Source organism: Salmo salar, chromosome ssa16, assembly GCF_905237065.1.
Source record: "Salmo salar chromosome ssa16, Ssal_v3.1, whole genome shotgun sequence".
Lineage (NCBI taxonomy): Eukaryota > Metazoa > Chordata > Actinopteri > Salmoniformes > Salmonidae > Salmo > Salmo salar.
Window position 1 is genome coordinate 31,759,265 of NC_059457.1, and position 23,247 is coordinate 31,782,511.

The following is a 23,247-nucleotide window of genomic DNA, read 5'->3' on the forward strand; positions in this document are numbered from 1 at the left end:
CTAGGTCTTGTGCTTTTTTTAAGAATCACCATTGCCAGAAACAGTCATTTATTACTGACTTTATGACTGTCTATAATTTAAAGGCTGTCTGCCTCTCTTTGAGGTTCTTTTGTCCTATGAATAATTACTATGGTCAACAAGTTGCTAGTCTCAGGTCTAGCCAGGTCTATGTGTGCTCTGAATTTGAATGCAGATAATCTTTCAAGTATGGCATTGTTCAGTCACAAGACTCTGAAGTTTGTAAACACGTGAGATGGTAAACAGAACTCATCACATGAGTCAGTCACTCATAACAGGCAACCTTACAACCATGAACTACCAGCAAACATGATACCAGTGCACCATGAATAGGTATGCTCATTGAAGTCAGCATAATAAGGATTTAAGTCAAATAGTTTAGTTTTATACTGTATCTGAATATTAATGAGTAGCACTTAAATTGTACAATGTATATAGCCTGGCCATAGACAAGTTTTTGATTAGCATACAGTTTGATTAGAAATGATTAGTGTTAATTGCACTAATTATAGAAATGTGCAAACATAGACATGTTCACATAGATATTATAGCCTATAATTTAAACATGATAAGCGAGATATTTTGAAGAAATATGTTGGTCAGCTGACCAGGAAGTGGCTGTTTCCTCACGACACACAGGAAGTTGAATAATCAGCTGATAGTGGTGGTGTTTTGTTGGAAGTTGCGGTTGTTTGTGAAGTGTTTATATTCCTTTCTCTTCAATTCACGACAAAGACACAACAAACGAAAAAAGGAATTCGATGGACATTTAATTATTAATGATGTTATGAAAATTAGCTAAGTGACTCACTGTTACAATTTCAACTCATAGCTAGCTAGATTGCTGTTGAATCCTCGGGAAGAAAGAAAACAGCAACGTAACGTCAGTCAACGGGTTTGAGACGTTCTTTGTTTTTGTTTTGTCAGACAGAATTGCAGTATTTGGTTTCTTCTTTTTGAACATTGTTTTATATTTATTTAGAATTGTGCGTGGATTTTGATTACAATAACTATACAGGAGAGCTAGCTAGCATAGCTACAAGTCGCCGATAATTGTTGTCAAGCTGCTGAGTTGTCTAATCAGAAGCGAGACAACAGAGCTGTTTACATAGTGACGAGTGTGGAAAGATTTCAGACTAGCTAGGTAGTTGTGGTGTGATCGTCATTTGCACATCACTCGGTTAGCTCAACTGCGACCTGTTGGTAGAGTTACATGTCAGCCACCAACCTGTAATTCTCAGTTAGCGTTGTGTGTAATTTAGCAGGTTTGTTGCGCAATTCCTGTATGCCAACGTTGTCATCAAGGATCGCTGGTCCAAAAGTATGGTAACAGCAGTGTGTCGTAACTAAGTTTTGGAGTGTCTTGACCTCTGAGAAGGTGTCATTTGTCCCACTGTCAATATATTTCAGGGTGTTTTATGTAAACCCTTATTGTGTATGCCTATAAATTAAGTATTATTGTATTGTGTTAATAACTTAATGTTGTGTACAAACCGTGCAATTGAAAAGGAGTGATTTAAGAAGAGAAGGATCAGGCAGTCTAATATTAAAGAACGGTCCAGTTCTGGCACAGGCACAGAACCTCGTTGAAAATCCTTCTCCCTACTTGCCAATGCTGGATCTGGAAGTTGTTCCTGAAAGATCTTTAGGACATGAGCAATGGGAATTCGCATTAGGTACGTGACTCAGAAGATAATAGGTTATTTGGTATTTCTTCAATCGACCACACACCTTAAACTAATATGCATGTTTTCCCTGTCCGTTATTTTTCATATTTGTTTGTAATTTGTAAATGCGGACTAAATCTATCTCTAATCTATTCCATCTTTTTTTTGTCACAGGGATGCCATTGGCCCAGGCCATTTCCATTTTACAGAAACACTGCCGCATCATCAAGAATGTCCAGGTTCTCTACAGTGAACAAGTAAGAGATGAGATGACTGCTCTTTGATATGATGTAGGGTGTGGGCTGTCAGATTAATGTGACAGATTCTTGATTGACTGTGCCCTGTAATTACATGTTATCTTTCTGTGTTTCTAGACGCCACTCAGTCATGACCTCATACTCAACTTGACTCAGGATGGAATTAAACTGTTGTTTGATGCCTGTAACCAGAGACTGAAGGTGAGGGAGAGGTGCTCTCGTGGGTCATGACTAGACTTCATTCAGTAAATACTGTATGTTGAACACTAATCACGTCTCTTGTTGCTGTAATGTTTAGGTGATTGAAGTATACGACTTGAGCAAAGTGAAATTGAAATACTGGTGAGTGATCATCTGTTCCTAGTGTGAATACCTGTGTGAGTATTAACACATGTATATGTGAGTGAGATGGGAATTTGTCAGACTGGAATTGTTTGTTTTACTTAGTGAGAATAGTTTGTTTCGCACATTCTTCATCATATGTTGGATGTGGGACTTTGTGCTACTACATATACACTATATATACAAAAGTATGTGAACACCCCTTCAAATTAGTGGCACTTCAAATGAGTGGACTCGGCTATTTCAGCCACACCCGTTGCTGACAGTTGTATAAAATCTAGCACACAGCCATGCAATCGCCATAGAAACACTTTGGCAGTAGAATGGAAGAGCTCAGTGTCTTTCAATGTGGCACCGTCATAGGATGCCACCTTTCCAACAAGTCAGTCTGTCAGATTTCTGCCCAGCTAGAGCTGCCCCGGTCAACTGTAAGTGCTGTTATTGTGAAGTGGAAATAGGAGCCACAACGGCTCAGCTGCGAAGTGGTAGGCCACACAAGCTCACAGAGTGCACCGCCGAGTGCTGAAGCACATAGTGCATAAAAATCGTCGGTCCTCGGTTGCAACACTCACTATCGAGTTCCAAACTGCCTCTGGAAGCACACAAGCCTAAGATCACAATGCCAAGCTTCGGCTGGAGTGGTGTAAAACTCGCCGCCATTGGAGCAGTGGAAACGCATTCTTTGGCGTGATGAATCACGCTTCACCAACTGGCAGTCCGACAGATGAATCTGTATTTGGCGGATGCCAGAAGAACGCTACCTGTCCTACCTGGTTCGGGCTAGGCCCCTTAGTTCCAGTGAAGGGAAATCTGAATGCTACAGCATACAGTGACATTCTACACGATTCTGTGCTTCCAACTTTGTGGCAACAGTTTGGGGAAGGCCCTTTCCTGTTTCATCATGACAATGCCCCCGTGCACAAAGCGAGGTCCATACAGAAATGGTTTGTTGAGATCGGTGTGGAAGAACTTGACTGGCCTGCACAGAGCCCTGACCTTAACTCCATCGAACACCTTTGGGATGAATTGGAACGCCAACTTCGAGCCAGGCCTAAACGCCCAACATCAGTGCCCGACCTCACTAATGCTCTTGTGGCTGAATGGAAGCAAGTCCCCACAGCAATGTTCCAATATTTAGTGGAAAGCCTTGGAGGCTGTTAGAGTGGAGGCTGTTATAGCAGCAAAGGGGGGACCAACTCCATATTAATGCCCATGATTTTGGAATGAGATGTTCGATGAGCAGGTGTCCACATACTTTTGGTAATGTACTGTAATAGTATCTAAGCCTAAATGGTGTCATTGTCTTGCAGTGGAGTACATTTCAACACTCAGGCGATAGCACCCACTATAGAGCAGATTGACCAGTCGTTTGGCGCCACACACCCTGGAGGTAAGGGAAAGACACTTACCTCACCAATCAGCAGATACAACTTCTTATTGATAGTACTGTAGAATGCTGCAAGGTAGGCTTGTTGTGTTTGACCATGTTTTCCTCACTCCACAGTATACAATGCTGCAGAGCAACTGTTCCACTTGAACTTTCGGGGACTCTCCTTCTCCTTCCAGCTTGACTCATGGAATGAAGCTCCCAAGTATGAGGTGAGACTATTACCTGTTCCTGTTATATTTATCCCTAGTATGCTGTTTTTATCTGACTGGCTGTCTAATTGCCTTATAAACCCTGTTTGACATACAGGATCTGCCACACTGCAAATGTATTCTGTAACTTGCTCTGCTTGTTGTACCCTTAATAGTTTCCCTCGTCTATTTTTCATAATTTACTTTACCTGGCTGACAACCCCTAATAGACTTTGTTAACCAGATAAAGTACTAGTCTTTTTGGCTTGGATTATTTGTTAGATAATGAAAACCCCTGTGCTTCATTTTGACCCCATGGCAATTAACAATAGAGCTGTGTGATGCATGAGTATTTGGTTTTGAAGCATTTGATAATGCTGGAAATACAAAAACAATCTGCCCAAAAATTGCTTAGTATGTTATTTTTTGTGAAAATGCATTGTTACAGTATAAAGCTGTTGATGTGAGTGCTTGTGTCTCTATATGTTGAATGTGAGCTGTTGAAATGCACACGCCAATCTACTCCCAGTTGTTTTGCTTTGACAGCCTAACTTTGCCCATGGCTTGGCCTCCCTGCAGATTCCGCACGGGGCCACAGTGAAACGGATGTACATCTATACTGGGAACAACCTACAGGACACCAAGTAAGAACATAATGTATTCACAAGCACACCTGGAATAATGGTTGAGCATGGCAAGTTTATGGGGAGATGGAGGAAGCAGGTGGAGTATAAGGTGAAGGGGAAGATACTGTGTATTTGGTGAGCTTGTTTACTCCAATGGAAATGCTTCAACTAACACTATCTTCTTTGAATATGGTTAGGTTTAAAAGTATTGCGAGATGTGTGATCTTGGATTGCAGAAAAATACATGACTGTGACTCACTCTGTCGCTCCTCAGGGCTCCAGTGATGCCCCTTGCCTGTTTCCTTGGCAACGTGTATGCAGAGTGTGTGGATGTGCTGAAGAATGGTGCGGGACCACTTGGTCTGAGACTTCGCATCCTCACTGCAGGTACATAGCAAAGGGACATCTCAACCCACTCATGTCTATGAGTACAACACCATCAGAACTGTGGAATTGAAGCTAATTCTGTTCAGGTTGATATTCATTTTGAGGCTCTCTGAACACATGCCACTGACGGGACTGGAGGATGTAGGTGTTCTCTTCCCGTAGCTCAATCCATCCACAATTCTAATTGGATCAGGCTAGTCTTCTCTTCCTTCCTTGAATGAATTCCTTCCTCCAGCTCTGTTGTTAGGACTGTAATAGAGCCTCCTGCTGGAGCTACAGAATAGTGCTTTCCTGCAAGTCCCTCAGTTCCATCACGGTCCATGCTCTCTCCAGTCCATATGTAAAGCCCTGCTGATCTCATCGCCAGATATCACCTCTGACAGGCCCCTCCCCTGGAGAGGCTGAGCTAAGCAAATAACCTACAGGAGGAGCCATGTACACTATGTACTTGTACTCTACGCCCTTTAGTAGATGGGAAGAGGGCTATCAAAATATGTAAGTCATCTGAAAGTCTCTTGGAATCCCTCATCCAGTGTTTAGACGTGTGTCTTTTGACCAGCTGTTTTTGTTGTCTCCGGTTTGATGTATTATATACATTGGTAATGAAATGATGTGCTCCAACAGTTTTGCAACATCAGGTCATATTCAGCTTGGATAATGAGTGTACTCGTGTCCTGTTGTCAGGCTGTGGGCCGGGGGTGATGGCTGATGCCAAGGTGCGTGCTGTGGAGAGGAACATCTACTTTGGAGACTCCTGTCAAGATGTGCTGAGCGCTCTGGGCTCGCCACACAAGGTCTTCTACAAGTCAGAGGACAAGGTATGGCCCTTAACTCTCTTCCCTGTCTCCCTCTTTTACCCTCACCCCATTTTCTCAGACTTGACTTGCTGCTCTCAGTTGATATGACCCTCTCTGTTTATAAACAAGCTGTCTTCATGTTTTGGTTTCCTGTTTCAGATGAAGATCCACTCTCCGTCGCCTCACAAGCAGGTCCCGTCCAAATGCAATGACTACTTCTTCAACTACTTCACCCTGGGGGTGGTAGGTCTTGGTGTTATATGGGTGGTGGGTAAAGAGAGGGCTTGTCTTTTTTATGTTGACATTAAAGCTCAATGTACAGTTTTGACCTCTGATTGTTTCCTCTTCCTGTCGTTCCAGGACATACTCTTTGATTCCACCACACACCTGGTGAAGAAGTTTGTCCTTCATACCAACTTCCCTGGTCATTACAATTTCAACATGTAAGTCTCTGCCTCGGTTAAGACTGGCACTTTATTGGCCCTTGGCTGAAATATACAATGTTCAGACATATGATTCATTTGAATGAATGATTTGCAGTAGAGCCATAAGAGGCTATTAACTCTTTAGTGGTTGAAGTAATGTAGTCGCAGGACTGCAGTGCAACCGCTCAGTAACATGTCAAATCTCTCAATACTAGATATCATCGATGCGATTTCAAGATTCCACTTGTCATTAAGAAAGGTGAGTTTCTAATCAGCTTTTGTATTGTATTTCCTGAGTTTTTGGTTCTCCTTTTGTACTCTGCCTGTCTCCTCTCTGACCTCTGTCAAGTCTCCTCATGTAATCCTGTCTGTGTCTTTCAGAAGCTGCTGATGCTCAGTGGGAGGACTGCATCCTTACTACCTACAGCAAGGTCAGACATGCCTGACCTGCTCAGTCTTTGCCTAACTGAATGTTTTCCTACAACATACTGTATATTTTTGATAAAGAGTTGTGAAAAACACCACACAAGCAACTATGTTTTATCTTTATAGGTATCTGTGACTTTAGAGAAGGTTTGTTCTCCTGACTGACTATGGTTGTGTCTCCCTTAGTGGGATCAGATTCAGGAGCTTCTTGGACACCCCATGGAGAAGCCTGTCGTGCTCCACAGGTAAGAGATGCCTGGGTTAGAATATACATGACTACTTTCCGATGAACTGTTTTCACTGTACAACTGACTGCTGGCTCTGCAGTTACCAAAAAGGTGTTAATTTTTTCTGTTTCACAGGTCATCCTCGGCAAATAATACCAATCCGTTCGGCTCTACATTCTGTTTTGGATTACAGCGAATGATCTTTGAGGTACGAACTTGGTGTGTCTCCTGAGTCGTGAGTGATGATGGCATTAGGATGAGTAGTACAAAGGCCTGTATGTAAACTCTGTGTCCTAACTGTGCAAACTTGTCATCCCAGGTGATGCAGAACAACCACATAGCTTCAGTGACTCTGTACGGCGCCCCCAGACCCAACAGCCGGGCCCGAGCCGAGGCCAGCGCCCACTGAACAGCATCCTACTGCCAACCCAGGCCCGGCCTGAGGGCTGTCTCTCCCCTCCTCCAGTCCACGCCACAGCATCCCTAGGCTGATCAGAGCAGTGTACTCTGTCTCACTCAATCTCTCACCCACTGCCATGTTCACACCAGAGAGGACCCATCTGCCCCACTGTGACGGGCACCTCATCCAGAGGCCTGCTAGGAGCCTTACGTCAGCCTTCATCCCACCCCCCCTCCCCCCTCTGACTCACCCTGTCCCAATGGTCTTCATCATCAGAACACTCATTAGATGTGTTGGCAGTGTTTCATCAATGCACATTTGTATGCCGGCGTGTACAAACACATGCTCACCTGCATACACAAATGAGCACCTGCGTGCATGTTACAGTTTTTTAAATGACTTAATACATGCTTGACATGCACACATATATCAGAAACTGATACCAAAAGCATTTCAATCCTTTCTCCACTATATGTTCATGTTACCGGTTCATTTACATGCATATGGATGCAGGCTCATCTCATATCTGCAGCACTAGCATAACAAGTACACCGTTACATACACAGACAGTTACAGAAACAAACATGCATGCACACAGACACAAACAATTGCATGAATAGAGAAGTTGTTGTTTTTAAAAGAAGAGTGGTAAAAGATGACAAGCACAAACTGGCCTCCCCATGGAGGGTCCTAGTGCTCTGCATGCTTTGAGGGGGAACTGTCTTGGCACATGATCAAACACAGACACACGTATACTGGTCCACATACACCACACACATTCATACACTCATGCCATGAACAAGTCCTCAGCATAAGCCACCACCTATTGCAAGGCCGTAAATCACTAACTGCATTTGTAGTTAGTTTTGTGTTAATTTGCCAGGACCGATGGAAACATTTGTAGTTCGTTAGTTTGTTTTGTGTTTATTTGCCAGGACCGATGGAAACATTTGCACTAAGATACACCCTATTTACTTTCCTGTTGTTTCCTATCCAATGAGGAGTATTGTGCATTTTATTTCTATTAGTGAGGAAATGCTCCAGCTCCTCTATCCCGCGACTGACTTCCTTTCCTTCCACATGTACACTGTCCACTGCTACCCCTGTCTTTACAGCCTTCCTCCCCATGCTATCTCATGATTTCTCTCTTTCCCCCTCCATCTCTCTCTCTCTCTTCACAGCAGATACCTTAATGAATCCCTCAGATTTACTTCATCATTGCTATCATTCTTAATTTAAAAAAGTGTTAAATTGCCAAAAGTTTTGCCAAAGATGGTTCAGCATGTTTTAAGTTATCCAGACATTTTAGTTTGGCAAAATTTGACCTTTTGCTCAGAAGAGCAGACATTCCCTCCTAAACAATATTTTTCTTTTATTGTAGGCCCCTGACCCATAATCTTAATCTCTCCAAAGTACTTGTTGAGTATATAATCTTTATTATTTGTGCTTTTTAATGCAGATATTTTTATCATCCAGTTTTTAGTCTCCTGAGACTTCTCCCTATGTGTAGCAGGTAGATTTGGGACTATGTGCAGCAGCAGTCTCTTCTGGTGTTTGTACAGATTTGTAAATAGTGTGCTCTTTTCTTTTGTCATTTTAAGCTAATGGTACATTGTGGGTCTGAATTGTTTTAAGGTCAGAGCACACACCAGACGTGACACTTGTATTACTTAGGAATTCTGTTTGATGTCTCTCTCTTCCTAGTGGAGACAACAGTGGCGCTCCTAAGCCCTGGGCCTGGAGGGTTCATTCATCTCTCTAGTTCAGCTTTAACCACTTAGTACTAGAGACAGATGCTGAAGATGGGCTAAAGCCGAGACAAGGAGGGGTTACTGTTGGATAGGGAAGGGAGCCCTGTACAGTCTGATGTTTAGAACCCCTGGATGTGTGTGTGATCAGTGTTACAGTGGGTTGATAATGTTCTGGTGCTAGATCAGAGGTGTGACTGAGACTTATAAGTGTGTGTCCTCCTCTCATCTTGTGTATCTATCTGCCATCATGTCAGCCCCAGTCAGACCAGCCCTCCAGGCCTCAGCTTAACAGCGTGTGATGCAGGCTTATTACATGGGCATTGTTCATTCTGTTACGTTGACTTGTTTCATGAGTTGCAATGAAAAAAAACCCTGTACTGTTGTTTTTAATTTCATCCCTTGCTTTGTGCAAGTTGAATAAAAAAAAAAAATAAGAAAAGAAAAAGGTAGAATGGCTTGTTAACGTTGTGCCTCATCTCCCACCAAGCCTGTCTCGACTTCTCTCTGTAAATTAAACTAGGCTATAGAACTGCATTGTGTATGACTTGAGCATGAAAAGTTAACATGGTTGGCTGACTGTCACCCATAGTCATCATTGTCCTCTTGCTCCAGAAAACATAGCAGTAAAGAGTAGATTAAAGACTTGGGTCACTATTCAATCTGTATCGCTGAAGTGTTACATCTAGCACGATAAATGTAAAGGTCATTCATTTTCAATTACTCTAACTCAACTTTCTCGATACGTATTGAATAGAGCCCTTGATGTAAAGGTCCTGAGCTCAGTCATGAAGGGCATCGCTGTCATCCTCATCACATATCCCCCTGGTATTCTGATTGGAAGATTTGCACAGTACACAATACATTGTTTTGTCTGGTCTTATGTTCTCGTTGCTGGACACAGAAACATGTATATCACTCTGAACATCTCACAGCAAGACAATGGTTATAACATCAGTTTGAGCACCCACTGGCCAGCCCTTCATGACCTGAGATGGATACACAGACTGGTTGTGTTGGAATTCAAATACAATGCACACATAGCTTTGAGCGAGAAAACAACTGCAACACCACCAATGTTGCGGGGATGTTTCTGGAATGTTACTGCTGAGAGTGAGTAGCTAGTGTGCTGGGCTGTGCTTGCCCAATCTCAGGTGGACATATCAGATATTTTTTTAATGCCAGGAGCAAGTGAATGCTTAATTTTCATCAGCTGGTTTTAGCTATTTTATTTCCTCTGAGGTAATCCTATTTTTCCATTGGAATGAATGAATGGTTCTCCTTAAGATTGTAATTATAAATGGACAACTTCAGTTTAGTGCAATACTTGTATTAATTATATGTATTGTCTCCCTTTATATTGTGTGTTATCTTCCTCCCCCAAAGTAATTATTTTTGGTGGATTCAGTACAGTTAACCCATTTCTGGAAATGGAAATTATCCTTAATTAAACTTGTGAATCAAATTCATTGGAATGTGGTGTTTTATATTTTGGATACCTTTACTTCTGTACAATAAAGAACATGTATAGATCAACATTATCAAGCATGTCATAGAAAGCAATAACCATTATAATCACAACGGTCTGCTTAAAGCTTGCACAATGCTTCCCACTGAAACGATGCAAGATTGCTGTGATAAATTTAGATGAGCTCCTCATTACATCTACTGAAACTCAACATTTATAATTTTATAACACTGCTCATTATGAATTCTGTTAATGAAACATAATCCTGTTACCGTGTGTACAAAAAGGATATGAACAAATGGATGTAATAAATATGGCAAAAAAAGATTTGTTTTATTTATTTATTAAGAGCAAGAAAAAGCAGCACATGCAGTTTTTCCACCAGGGACAATTTCAGTGTTAACAGATTGCTTTCTATTTTCATATCAACAGCATATAGTGTAAAGAAAGCATTTGGACTACAGCTGGAGGTATAGCTGAACATACAAGTTTAAAAAGGAACACCATGTATGATTTCTGATTATCACAAGTATTGTAAATGATAGCACACCACCCACCCACTCATGTTCAGGCTTTACTCTGACCTTTGGTTTGTTGCTTGGTGATTGTCGTCTTCAGTGTGTCTAATTATGAACTAAAAAAAAAGAGGTGCTGTGCACATAACATTGATGAAGGTGTGAACTGTTTGTGTTCATACCTCTGCTGGAACATTTCTAGGAAAGTTCCCCCAGAGTGTTGAACTATATAATGAGGTCCCTTGGGGACTTCCTACCACAGCTACAGTTATTTTTTTATTTAACCTTTATTTAATTAGGCAAGTCAGTTAAGAACTAATTGTTATTTACAATGACGGCCTACCAAAAGGCAAAAGGCCTCCTGCGGGGACGGGGGCCTGGGATTAAAAAAATAAAGAAAATACAATATAAATATAGGACAAAACACACACCACTACATAGAGACCTAAGACAACAACATAACAAGGCAGCAACACATGACACACAGAATGGTAGCAACACAACATAACAACATGGTAGCCACATAAAACATGGTACAAACATTATTGGGTACAGATAACAGCACAAAGGGCAAGAAGGTAGAGACAACAATACATCACACTAAGCAGCCACAACTGTCAGTAACAGTGTTCATGATTGAGTCTTTGAATGAAGAGATGGAGATAAAACTGTCCAGTTTGAGTGTTTGTTGCAGCTCGTTCCAGTCGCTAGCTGCAGTGAACTGAAAAGAGGAGTGACCCAGGGATGTGTTTGCTTTGGGGACCTTAAACAGAATGTGACTGGCAGAACGGGTGTTGTTTGTGGAGGATGAGGGCTGCAGTAGATATCTCAGATAGGGGGGAGTGAGGCCTAAGAGGGTTTTATAAATAAGCATCAACCAGTGGGTCTTGCGACGGGTGTACAGAGATGACCAGTTTACAGAGGAGTATAGAGTGCAGTGATGTGTCCTATACAGTTGATGCATTGAGCTTTACCTCCCCTAACTTCCCTTTCAAGTCTACGTACAGGTGTAATATGATGTGTTATCACACACAAAGATTCATTATTGACAACACTGTAGTGTACATTCAATTTCACAAAATCAACCTGGCACATGCTTCAGTCAATATTGACCTTATTGAGGCTCTGTGCAATAAAATAAATAAATGGATTCAGTCACACTGTACTTAAATGGAGCAGGGATATTGTAAACATTACCACCAGTATACAGACTGGTTTTACATCCAGGATGTTAATGAAAAAGATAACAGGATTTTTGTCTTAGAAAAAGGGTACATTTACAATGGCTGTAAACTTAAGCAAAAACCACTGTATTGCCTCAAATTAACTACCAAACATTCAATCACAGCTTCCATATCCCAATGGCTTTCACAGTGTAGTCCCTCTGATCAACCTAAACCAAACCCCTCAATGCTTTACAAACACTTTAACATCATAGTCCTGTTCCACTGTAATCTCTGAGTCCTTCTGTCCTGTTGTCCCGAGTACCTTGCCCCTTGACTTGAAGTGCCACAGGGTCGGGGCCAGTTTACTGTGGCAGCTCAGTTGGGGGTCATGCAGCAGGTTCCACATGAGCCAGATCTGTGGCACTGTCAGGCTGTGTACCACCATCAGCTCCCTGTAGAAACAAGGGTCAAACACCTGGAGGTGGGGAGCAGCAGAGGGGCGCACAATGCCAAATGTACGAAAACCCTCATGGTGTGACGGTTTCACTCCAATTCTCTGTAAGCACATGCCTAAGAACACATCGTCGATGGGGAATAGTTCTACCTGCTGACAAGCTTCACTCAGCCGCCTGGCGGTGTGACCAGACATCACAAAGCCTCCCCCTCCTGCATATGACGGATACATCGTCTGGCAGTACACAACCTCAGGCACAAAGTACTTGCTGCTGCGCCGGCGGATGGGGTGGGCGTGGTGGATGATGTCACCCACAAAGAGGTCCTTATCAGGCTTCTGACCCTTCACCATCTCCAGAATGTTCTCTATATTCACATAGACATCAGTGTCACCTTTGAAGATGAACTGGACGTTGGAGCAGCTGTCATTCACCCACTGGAGGAAGTGGGTCTCTTTAAGTGTCAAGTTAAAAAATGTGTCATCAAAGTCCCAGAGGAGAATGTCCCCAAAGGTGTGGCTCTCGTAGGCAAGGAGCCGGTCCCATAAAGGCAGGGCTGTCTTGTTCCTGGGTACACCAAGGAGGAATACAGTCTTTACTGTCTGCCCATCCTGGAACACACCCTCTCTTCCCCAGGTGTGCCGCACTACCTGCCTCCTTTCAAAGTCTGCCACTACTGACTTGATAGCAATGAGCATGTAGGGCTCGCCTGAACACTTCCCTGGCTGGTCCATCAGCAGTATGAAGTCCCGGTTGTCCTTATCCCTCAGGTAACCCTCAAAGTCAAAAGGTGGTCGTGTGGGTAAAACCGGAACAGCCTTTGTCCCGTCATCTTTCTTTGACTTAGATTTGGTCTTGGCCTGAGGTTTGGATTTAGACTGAAGTTTGGACTTGGGATGTGTCTGAGACTTAGAATGGGACTGACGTGCAGACTGGCACTTTGTCTTGTCTGGGGGCATAGAAGGGACCCGTTTAGTTACATGGCTCTCTGGTGGGGGCCCTAAAAGAGCGCGGGAACTTGTACAGCCCTGCTCTAAGTGCCAGGTGTCCCAGGTGGAAGTGAAGCCTTGATGGGCATACAACATCAGACAGAGTAGCCCCAGCATGAGCAGGGTGCACAGAACATCTCCATTTATATAAATTCTCCTCATTGTGTCCCACTGAACCTATTTCCCTCTGATTTTATTTACCACTCTTTTCCGATTGATCTTTATTTTCCTCTCCCTCAGGATCTCAGAGCAGAAAGCGCCACACAGCATCCTGTGAGGATTGCCCAATACTGATCATCCATGCAAAGGTTTTCTGGATGATTTCCAACCGGATTGTTTCCATTCATTGAGTCAACATAATGACAGGGAACAGTTATGACCATGAGCTCCTGCCGATTTATTCTCCGTAACCCAACACTCTGCAGTCTTGATGTTTCTCCTGCGGTATGTGAGGGGTTTTCCCTTTAGTCCATGACACTCATTCCATCTCATCAGCAGGATCTGCTCCCTTGATATGACGATAAATCACATGAGAAATAAACATAAAAGGAGAGGAACAAAAGTACATTTTACTTTTATATTTAGTTATTTACATTGTATAATTTCTTTTCTGTTTTTCATTGAAGTTATTATTAATAAATGATCTCTGCAGTTGCAATCCTTCAAACTAATTTCCCCAAATTCCCAGAACTATTTGCAAGAATGTTTGCAAGAATCAATCTTCCTATAGCAGACACGCCCCCCCTACGGTTTCCCGATTACGATTGAATTTAGGTTTAGGAGTGTTTTAATGATGCATATTTTGTACAACAGCCGAAGCTGTAACATGTGTTTACCAAAACAACATGCAGAGAGAACATTCACTAATTGCGTCTGAGGCATATGTCGATTCTGATACGCTCGCAAGAAAGGCAGCGCTGCTCTCGGATCAGTATTCTCCCTTTCAAATCTTACCTACAGATCAGCTCCTAGAGAGATGTCACCTATGGCTACAAATATTGCGGCAGCTTATTCTAATGCTTACCCTATAATAATGCACTAAATCAAGATTTGCCACATCATTAAATATATTGAGGCAAAAATTACAGACAGTGACGTACAAATAGCAAAATAAAACTAAATTGAATAAACATGACATTCATTTTAATAAATTTGAAAAACAACATATTGGTATACGTAGCCGAATACAGACACCGCGGTTTTCATTTAATCATATTTTTATCCTTCGCTTGTTAGTAACAATTGCAAAGAAATTGGAAACCTTGTATTTGTAGTCACAGTCTCTTTAAAGTTATTGGTAGTCACAGAAAGACAAATAAACATCTGGATTTTGTTTAGCGGAGATCTTCTGTGTATAAAGTGAGGCGGAAGGACAAAAAAAACATCTAACGGACGACACACTTAGCTGTTCTTCGAGTGGTCTGAGGCAGTCGTTAAATAACGAGCGTTTTCAAGAGTAACTTTACTGATGGATGGTTTTGGGAAACGGATTTGACGATGTTCCTACGAAAGTTCTAACGATTAATTTAGCCTTAAAATACGTTTGGGAAAACGGGCCCAGACCATCTCCCAGTTGTCTACCATTCAAATGACACCTCAGAAAAAGCAATGGAAAAACGTGATTCCCTAAAAACACGCCACTTTCGAAACAGCTACCACCGGAAGTGACTTTTTCGTAGCAGGTTGAGAGAATTTATGAAGCTGGTTAGGAGAAATAACGTAGCAGGTTAGGATAATTAGGTTAAGGTTAGGAAAGTGGGTAAGGTTAGGGTTAGATAAAACGCTCTCCTAACCTGCTACAAAAAGTAACTTCTGCAGCTGTGCTCCATCGAAGTGGGGTGTTTTTAGAATAAAATGTTCCAAAACATTTCGAAGAATGACAACATTGACATTTTCTCTTATAGGACGTAGCCCCAAATTTGGCAAATTCGCTATAGGAGGGGGGCGTGTCTGACCTTATGTTAAGCTGTACATAAGATTCCTAAATAGAAAAGCATGTCCTGTATTCATTAGAACATAGTGTTCCTAACGTAATGTTCATATTAATATCTTTCCTAAATGTAACTATTGGTTAACCATGCAATTTATAACTTGCAAAAATGCATCTTTGAACAAAACAACAAAACGTATTTTACGCATTTTGCGTCAGCAAAACTGACATACATGCGTTTACCCTCAAAGGAATAATTGTGTTGCATATATTATATATCCTACCATGACGCATTACATTTACATGTAATTGCCAGACTCTGTTGCATATTTGCATATCACAGGGAGACCTATATTGAATAACCGCGTTTGTATTGTAATCAGTATGTGTACAAAGTATCCTGCACATCAGTCATCATACTTACCACGACAGATTAAAGTCACCAAAGCAATTATATAGCGCCACTGCCAAACCCGGGAACATCTGGTTTCTGTATGAAATCTGCAGTCTCAGACTGTAGGAAAGCTGGGGTCCAACCTGGGTCCAACATAAACGAGGTTTAAAATTGAGAGAAAAACACATTAAATGAATACAGACGTACTTGGTTTGGAGGCTCTGTAAGAAGGAGTTAACTTTTGGAGAAATGTGCAAAACTGGCACGATACCGTTTTAACGGTGTTCTTTACACTGGCCACGTGACACGTGTGGGAGTCGCTGGTTCAGCGGTGCTCCAGATGCCAGCACAGCAACTGGAGACAGACTCCCAAGAATTTGGAGGAAGGGGGCATAATGATGAGGACCTAGCATACTTATTTGTCCGATAATGTACTTTTATCGTGGTGATCCTTGCAATATGGGACTATATGTTCTAGCCCCTAGCTGTCTAAAATGGCTGCAATTTAGGAGCAGGACTCAGTTCGCATGGTGAGACTGACATGGAATACATTTATTTAACTGACAAGACTTGAATACAAATACTACAAAGAAAAACTCAAAACACAGAAAAATTTAGTTATAAGACAGTAATTTAATTTAGTTACATTTCTTTCTGCACACACATAATACAGTTCCCTGTCTATTTACAATCTACAAAAAGTAAACATGTATCTCACTCTGCTGGTCCCATCTAACATTCAAGGAGTATAGTTCTTTGGCTACAAAACAACATATACAAGTTTACAGTTACTCCCAACCACTGACTCCTCTAAAACATCACTGCTGCCCAATGGCACCTGGGGGTCCAGGTGAGGCCAGTTTCTTCTTCTGGCCTTGCCACTAGAGAACTAGTCTTTCTTCACTCATGTAAAGCCTCCCCCGTTTCTCCCCCCAGACTGGCCTCTCAGGGATTCCAATCCCTTCAGGATTTCAGGCAACCACTGTGCGGTGCCCTCAGGAAGAGGCTGTGCCTGCTTTCATGATCTTGAACAGGACGTTGACATTGTTGTTTTTGATAGCGTCTCGGCAGGCTGTGATAACCTGATTCTTTGGCTTTCCCACTGAGCGAGACAATGAGGAAGAGAGGTTAGCAGAGATCTGAAACCTTTAAAACACACATGAAATTCTCTTCAAGCCTGATGCTTCACTAATCTCCGTCAACCCCTACTCACCTCTCAGTCTCCCTGCCCTCTGAATGGCCTGGTTGACAGACTTAAGGCAGGCGAGGAGAGCATTGTGATTGTTGGATCGGATCTTGTACTCATTGATTAGGTCTCTGTTCAGGTCATAGAGCTCAATGTAGCGCTTCTTCATGTTCCTTCTGTCAGGCACAAAGAAAGATGAAGGGATTAAAAAGAAAAACAGGTCATTATCACCTTATCGAGCCATGCAAAGGAATCCTACAGAAAAATCATGGAGGTGGTGGTTGGTATGTTGTCACTCACATGTCACCCATGAGCCGTGCATCCTCTGCCTGCACCAGCATGTTACGGATGTGATTAGAATGATCTGCTATGGCCGCCGTCAGCTTTTGGTGGACAGAGTGATAGTCATCTACCTGTTAAAACAATAGATGACAAAAATATGTTGGGCCTACCACACAAAATAATGAGAGAAATGGTTGGTAATGAGATAAATACTATTGGTGTGGAGGCTGAGGTGGGGAGTTTACCTCAGTTAGGGTCGTTCGCAGCTCCCCAAAGTATGTGGGGAAGTCTGCCTCTGCCTGTAGGTCCTCTATGGCCAGGAAGGAAGCCAGTGATTGGACTAGATCCCCTGCCAGGTCTATGTCGTCTGTGTTTAGTGTGATCTGATTGTAAAGAAAAGGGCAGGTGAAGGGTCCATTTTGAAATACTAGAGATATCCTGTGCACAGCGATACGTGTTAGGACATGTAGACATACCTCTCCACTAGTGCTTAGCATGCTGATGGTGAGTAGTCCTCCGCCACGTAGAGAGGTGAACGTCACGTCTGGGGTATCAATGCCCTCTAGTAGAAGGAAGTTCTGGTTCAGCCACATGACCACCTAAAGACAGAGAATACAACCATTTGATAGTGACAGTAACATTACTATGGAGCCAGAAGGGCTCAGAAGTCGCCACAGGTGACAGCACATGAAAGTGTGTGTGTGTGTGTGTGTGTAAGAGTAAGAGTAAGTGAGAGAGAGCAATACAGAGTTTGTGCTCACTCTCTGTGGCCTGTCGTTGATGGTGAAGGTAACTTTCCCAGTAGGTTGGGGGGCCTCAGGCTCAACATTAAGATCATACATGGAGAAGCGAGGCAGCTGACGTGTGATCTCAAAGACGTGGAACTGACTGCTGCAGGGAACAGAAGAAGCACAATCAAATTACAAAATGTTTTTTATTTTTATTGGACAGAGCTAAAGTTCCACTGAAACTACAATGTTTGGATAATAAGAGTGAATTTCATTGGCAAATCAATTGTTCCAGACAATACACTAACACATCTATGCAGAAGACACATCTATGTCTCTTTCATCATTGAAATATGTGTACCTGCTCTTGCCGCCAACAAAAGCTTTGATGTGTAGATCCACAGGGATATCTTTGGGGGGAATGATGGGAACACGGATAGAACCACATAGATTCTGGGCACTGGGATGTACCACATGACTTTCACCCTCAAAAATTCCCTCAGCGAAAATCAGCACGGCTCGAATTATGGTCTCTGTAGAAGGAATGCCAAGAGGTCAGTACCCAGCCCACTCACTTACCACAGTAAGCCACATCAAATCAAAATCAAATAACATCACGTTACTGGTCGCATACACATATTTAGCAGATGTTATTGCAGGTGTAGCGAAATGCTTGTGTTCCTAGCTCCAACAGTGCAGTAATAAATACACGAGGCTGCGCATTCTGGAGTTATAGGATGGTGAGTGTCATTGGTTTCAATGTGGGACAGGCTGAGGTTTGGTCAGCTTGGTGAGATTCTGTGTGGTTTTAGCTCTGTGTAAGTGAGCTGCTTACTGGGTATTGATGACAATGTAAATCTAGGGCATGAGTGTGTTAGTGGTCCGTGAAGATGGTAAGGAGGGTATCTGTGTGGGGTGATGGTGTTTACCATTCGGCGTGGAGATGCTGAGCTCTATATGTGACCTCTGGGACTCCGTGGCTTCTCTGACAGAGAGGACAGTCTGGAGCTGGGTATTGGCTGGTATCACCCCCATCTGGGTGTCCCGTTCTGAAGCTCCTGGGACAGCCTGCTACAGAGACACAGTCACAAAGAGGTATTTTACACTATGACACAAACACCATGAGTGTGTAGTCTGTACATAGTTAAGAGGTGGGAGGATCGTAGCGTTCTCCTCACAGTAACTGATATGTCTGAGAAAATGTGTCTTTGAATGTTGGTCTGGGGTGTGGGTGTATGCTTGTATGTGTGGGCTTTAATATTATAAGAATATAATGCTAACTTCAGAGAGTTTCAGCACATCTATGAATGTAAAAGTGTGTTTGGTTGTAGCTTTATCCTCATAGTTCTTTCTGTGAAAGTGTTTGTCAGTGTGTGTTCCTAGAAACCTTGGCATTCTCCTCATAGTTGCGTAGTTCCAGTAGCAGGTTCTGCCTGCGCTGACTCAGCTCTCGGATCAGATCCTGCTCCACACTGGAGTCCATCAGGTTCCCCTTCATCTCCTTACTGGCAGGCAGGTAGCCACGCACTGACAACCAGCACACAACACATTGGATGTCACTTACTGAAAACATACACACAAATAAACAATATTCAATAGCTATTGTGTTCCACATGTCTTTACCTTCTCCCTCCACAGAGGTACAGATGAGCTGGATCTGTCCATCCATGCGATAGTCCCCTTCCACCACTCCAGCCACAGAGGACGAGAAGTTGTCTTTGAAGATGACTTCACCTGTTCGATCGCTCCGTGCATCAATCTGTAAATGATGGTGAAGTCAAGGGGACTTACAACATTCCTTACACTTGGAGGAAAGGCTGGTGCCAAGTGCCAACCAGTTCCAGACAATGTGACAAAGTGAAGGATTAGAGAACTTTGGAAGACTCTTCTTGATTGGTGCTGTACTCATTTTAACAAATAGGTGCTAAATTGATTATCGACTGACACATCAAGGTGGTTTACCTTTCCATTGGACCAGCCTGTGATGAGTTCTACAACACCGTCAGCGTTAAGGTCAAATGCATGGATGCTCATTGCATGGTTCTTAGACTGCAGGGAGAAGGAGGAACCTTTATTGGCACATATTTAAACATAAAGCTGGTGCAAATGTAATATGCTTTGTGTAAAGTGACAGGGATGCATTTAGACAGAAAACAACCTAATATTCAGCCAATTCAAAACTTGCAGTACCTTGATTCTCCAGTAGCGGGCAGTGCGGTCATATACACCCACAGTGCCGTTGGCCAGAGCATAACCAAACCTGCTGCCATGCATATGACAGAGGGAGGTAACCGTCTGAATGACACAAAGAGAGAGCAATCAGCACACATCGTCTCTTTGCTGACACACAATGTACTATAAACATCAAGATCATAAAACATAATCAAATAGCATTACATTTTACATTTACATTAGAAACAACATGGCCTCATGTAAGATGAGCAATACCTCATTTTCAGCAATCTCAGCCACAAGTTCGTCTTCTTTGAATACCCTAATGTCAAAGTCCTCTGATCCGACAAGAAGCTGTAAAGACCAGAAAAAAACAGCATATTACCCATTTTAGGATCTAGTATAGACCTATCTATTTAATAACACAACATCTGAAATCGTTGAGTTTTATATTTCAAAGTATTTGCTTTCATCTTTGGATAACAAATGAAATGCAACACCTCATTTTTTCCATCACCAGTAAAATCACAGAGCACCAATGATCGCACATTATCCCCCGTGACCTGAAAATGAACCCATAGAAACAAACATCAACAGTTATCACTTTTCTATTGCGTAAAAGTATTTTTATTTCAATTTCATTTTTGCACAACAGTTCACATAATCAAGAGAGTAAGAGGAACGTGAGCCATACCGTCCAGAACTGGTCACTCCCCTCATAGTCAAATCCTTGCAAAGCGCAGTTGCCTCCAATGATGGCGACGGGGGACTCAATGTTCCCCAATTTCCCTAAAACAATGGCATTGGCCCCATCTGTCACCTATAGAGAATATGATGTGAAAAAGGATATTACATCTTAATTTGCAACTTTGTATTCAGTTAATGATTCAGCAGGCAGATGGCTTATGTAATACTGCTGCTACAACAGAATCATGAGGCTGTACTGATATGTTATAACGTTGTGTCCAGTCCTTTGTACTGTCCTTGGCTCACCTCTCTGTAGAAGATGTCAGCATTGTCGTGTACGTCATAAGCCAGCAGGTTTGTCTGGGTGCCCACGAGGAGCGTGTCTCCAGTGGTGTTGGGTCCTAGTGTGCCAGCTGTCAGGCAGCTCACAGCCTGGTTGATATTGAGCAGAGAGATGTCCGAATCCTGGGCACTCTGACTCAGACGGTGGGCTGCCTGCCGCTGGCCACGTGTGTGAGGGTTATGGATAAACACCTGATGGAAGAGAGAAAATTGAATAACTTCACTGGAGTGCTATACTTCAATGCATACTTCATGCACACATGTAAATGGAGAAACAATCAAAGAGAACTGAGTGAGGCCATACCTTCCCTGCTTGTGTGGCTGCAGTAAGGCATGGGTGGATCCCATCAAACTTGCCCATTGTAACCATGCGAGGGTTGATTTTATGGTTCAGCTTGAGGGTGAATATAGGCACCAACATGGTGGCACAATCCTACAACAATAATAACCAATCATGGTACATATGGTGTGTGTGTGTGTGTGTGTGTGTGTGTGTGTGTGTGTGTGTGTGTGTGTGTGTGGTGTATGAAATCGAATCATTACTGCTAGAGAAACAAGGATGTTGTATCCCTCTTTCAATCTAGCAGATACTTGCAAACTACCCTAATGTTATAAACAGCTTACTCGTCGCCCGCTGGGTGTCCCGTTACCTAGCAACACTGGGCAGCTTGTCAAAGCTTTTCATCTAGCTAATCCCTGTAGTTTTCTCTCTAGTTAGCTATGTTCATTGGCTCCTCATTATCTTCAAAAATAGCCAACATTAGATAAACAGATAACTACAAAGATAGCATAGCTATGACCAATTAAAATAATGTTAGTACTCGAGTGCAACATTTGAGTAATTCACTTTCCTAATCATGAAGACATCCACGACTGGCACGAGACAGTCAGATTGATTGTAACTCATCACAGCTATTTACGTTAACGTTAGCTAACTAGCTAGCATGCTATCCACCATTTCCAGCTGCAACAAGACACGATATTTTTCAACATACAAAGCATTGCATTTTACGCATATGAATGGAACATGTGATAAGGTGAGATGATATCTTACCGAAGTCCTCGATGTTTAGCTGTCTTTAACTGTCAATGTTTATGGGTTAGCTAGCTACAAGCATGCTATGCTAACGTCCGAATACAAGGCAACAAGATGCTTTCCCTCTTGCAAATGACGTAACTTGTCACTCAAATCTTCTGAAGTTACTGAGGGGGTTCGATTAATCTCGCCCGGGCGCTCGTGTAAGCGTGTTTTGCACCGCCTGAAAGTTGGTAGCAACCGGGCTGCCTCCCGCACATGAGCCAGGTGCCCCGCATAAACACTGAGGGGGTTCGATTAATCTCGCCCAGGGAGCCCGTGTAAGCGTGTTCTGCACCGGATGAAAGTTGATTCCGTTCGTTTTGGAACCGTGCCGCGTTGAACGAATCAGATAATCGGACATTTCCGCGTTTCCTAATTCCGATTAGGATGTGAACGCAGTGATGTAAACGCAAAATCAGCTCAAAACAAAGTGATTTAGGAGCACTGGAGTAATGAGAAGGATTATGTTTCAAATGCAAAAGTGATTGCTTTTGAGCTTTATTCCCAATTAAAACGAGTTAGAAAATTCAAACCTTTATTTAATGGAAAACGATGTTGTAGGCTTCTGGACGACACACCATGATGCCTTGTTGACAAAATGACAGAGCAAGGAGCAGATTACTGTTCGAGTTGAGAAAGGCGCTCCTCCCTCCCCGCTTTCGCCTGATGACGTGTGGGCCTTTTCCCGGTTCAACCTTGGCCAGCATAAAATAACTCCCTCACTTTATCGCGAGCACAACACTACACAGTACAAAGTGCTTTGAGGTAATCGTTGAATAAACAGGCTTCATTAAATTTTTCAACAATAAGTTTAAAAAAAACGTTTTATTTATTTTTACTCCAAAAAATAAGTTCCTCACCGGGAAAACATGTATTATATTCCATTATATTATATGTTTCTGTATTGACTATGATTCATATTATGGTAAATTACATGCTTAACTTTAACAAAAGTTCATA

The 23,247-nt window shown here is 42.5% G+C and overlaps 3 protein-coding genes across 7 annotated transcripts; 1 reads left to right on the forward strand and 2 right to left on the reverse strand.

Annotated features, from left to right (window-relative positions):
- The first annotated feature begins 646 nt into the window (after nucleotides 1-646).
- Nucleotides 647-10,367, forward strand: phaf1 (phagosome assembly factor 1). 3 transcript variants are annotated; one of them, XM_014149035.2, is made up of 16 exons: nucleotides 647-1,694; nucleotides 1,860-1,942; nucleotides 2,060-2,143; nucleotides 2,241-2,284; nucleotides 3,595-3,674; nucleotides 3,789-3,883; nucleotides 4,409-4,506; nucleotides 4,763-4,875; nucleotides 5,560-5,693; nucleotides 5,832-5,915; nucleotides 6,033-6,115; nucleotides 6,313-6,356; nucleotides 6,482-6,528; nucleotides 6,710-6,768; nucleotides 6,886-6,958; nucleotides 7,070-10,367. In XM_014149035.2, the coding sequence occupies exons 1-16, from the start codon at nucleotides 1,631-1,633 to the stop codon at nucleotides 7,157-7,159; spliced, it is 1,275 nt and encodes a 424-aa protein (XP_014004510.1). In that variant the 5' UTR covers nucleotides 647-1,630; the 3' UTR covers nucleotides 7,160-10,367. The 3 variants fall into 3 exon arrangements, with proteins under 3 accessions (XP_014004510.1, XP_014004509.1, XP_014004511.1); XM_014149034.2 differs by having other exon boundaries at nucleotides 648-1,694; nucleotides 6,479-6,528; XM_014149036.2 differs by having other exon boundaries at nucleotides 648-1,694; nucleotides 4,442-4,506; nucleotides 6,479-6,528.
- A 1,277-nt stretch (nucleotides 10,368-11,644) lies between these two features.
- On the reverse strand, nucleotides 11,645-16,108 carry LOC106573724 (UDP-GlcNAc:betaGal beta-1,3-N-acetylglucosaminyltransferase 9). The gene is made up of 2 exons (XM_014149033.2): nucleotides 15,843-16,108; nucleotides 11,645-13,996 (listed from the first exon to the last, which is right to left on the reverse strand). Exon 2 carries the CDS (start codon nucleotides 13,648-13,650, stop codon nucleotides 12,289-12,291), a length of 1,362 nt encoding a protein of 453 aa, XP_014004508.1. The 5' UTR covers nucleotides 13,651-13,996; nucleotides 15,843-16,108; the 3' UTR covers nucleotides 11,645-12,288.
- A 317-nt stretch (nucleotides 16,109-16,425) lies between these two features.
- bbs2 (Bardet-Biedl syndrome 2) lies at nucleotides 16,426-22,934 on the reverse strand. 3 transcript variants are annotated; one of them, XM_014148664.2, is made up of 18 exons: nucleotides 22,821-22,934; nucleotides 21,514-21,642; nucleotides 21,174-21,401; nucleotides 20,875-21,000; nucleotides 20,681-20,743; nucleotides 20,457-20,534; nucleotides 20,199-20,303; nucleotides 19,971-20,057; nucleotides 19,632-19,767; nucleotides 19,396-19,535; nucleotides 18,938-19,079; nucleotides 18,370-18,541; nucleotides 18,042-18,171; nucleotides 17,757-17,879; nucleotides 17,526-17,663; nucleotides 17,299-17,411; nucleotides 17,026-17,174; nucleotides 16,426-16,914 (listed from the first exon to the last, which is right to left on the reverse strand). In XM_014148664.2, exons 2-18 carry the CDS (start codon nucleotides 21,628-21,630, stop codon nucleotides 16,808-16,810), a joined length of 2,154 nt encoding a protein of 717 aa, XP_014004139.1. In that variant the 5' UTR covers nucleotides 21,631-21,642; nucleotides 22,821-22,934; the 3' UTR covers nucleotides 16,426-16,807.
- Nucleotides 22,935-23,247: the final 313 nt, after the last annotated feature.

Bases quoted from the DNA above. Each gene is read 5' to 3' on its own strand.
- LOC106573724 (XM_014149033.2), bottom strand. From the start codon at position 13,650: ATGAGGAGAATTTATATAAATGGAGATGTTCTGTGCACCCTGCTCATG.
- bbs2 (XM_014148664.2), bottom strand. From the start codon at position 21,630: ATGTTGGTGCCTATATTCACCCTCAAGCTGAACCATAAAATCAACCCT. The intron at 21,402-21,513 runs GTATGGCCTCAC...CTCTTCCATCAG, and splicing joins CAGCCACACAAGCAGGGAAG to GTGTTTATCCATAACCCTCA. The intron at 20,058-20,198 runs GTACTGCAAGTT...TTCTCCCTGCAG, and splicing joins CCCGCTACTGGAGAATCAAG to TCTAAGAACCATGCAATGAG.
- phaf1 (XM_014149034.2), top strand. From the start codon at position 1,631: ATGCTGGATCTGGAAGTTGTTCCTGAAAGATCTTTAGGACATGAGCAA. The intron at 5,694-5,831 runs GTATGGCCCTTA...TTCCTGTTTCAG, and splicing joins TCTACAAGTCAGAGGACAAG to ATGAAGATCCACTCTCCGTC. The intron at 5,916-6,032 runs GTAGGTCTTGGT...CTGTCGTTCCAG, and splicing joins ACTACTTCACCCTGGGGGTG to GACATACTCTTTGATTCCAC.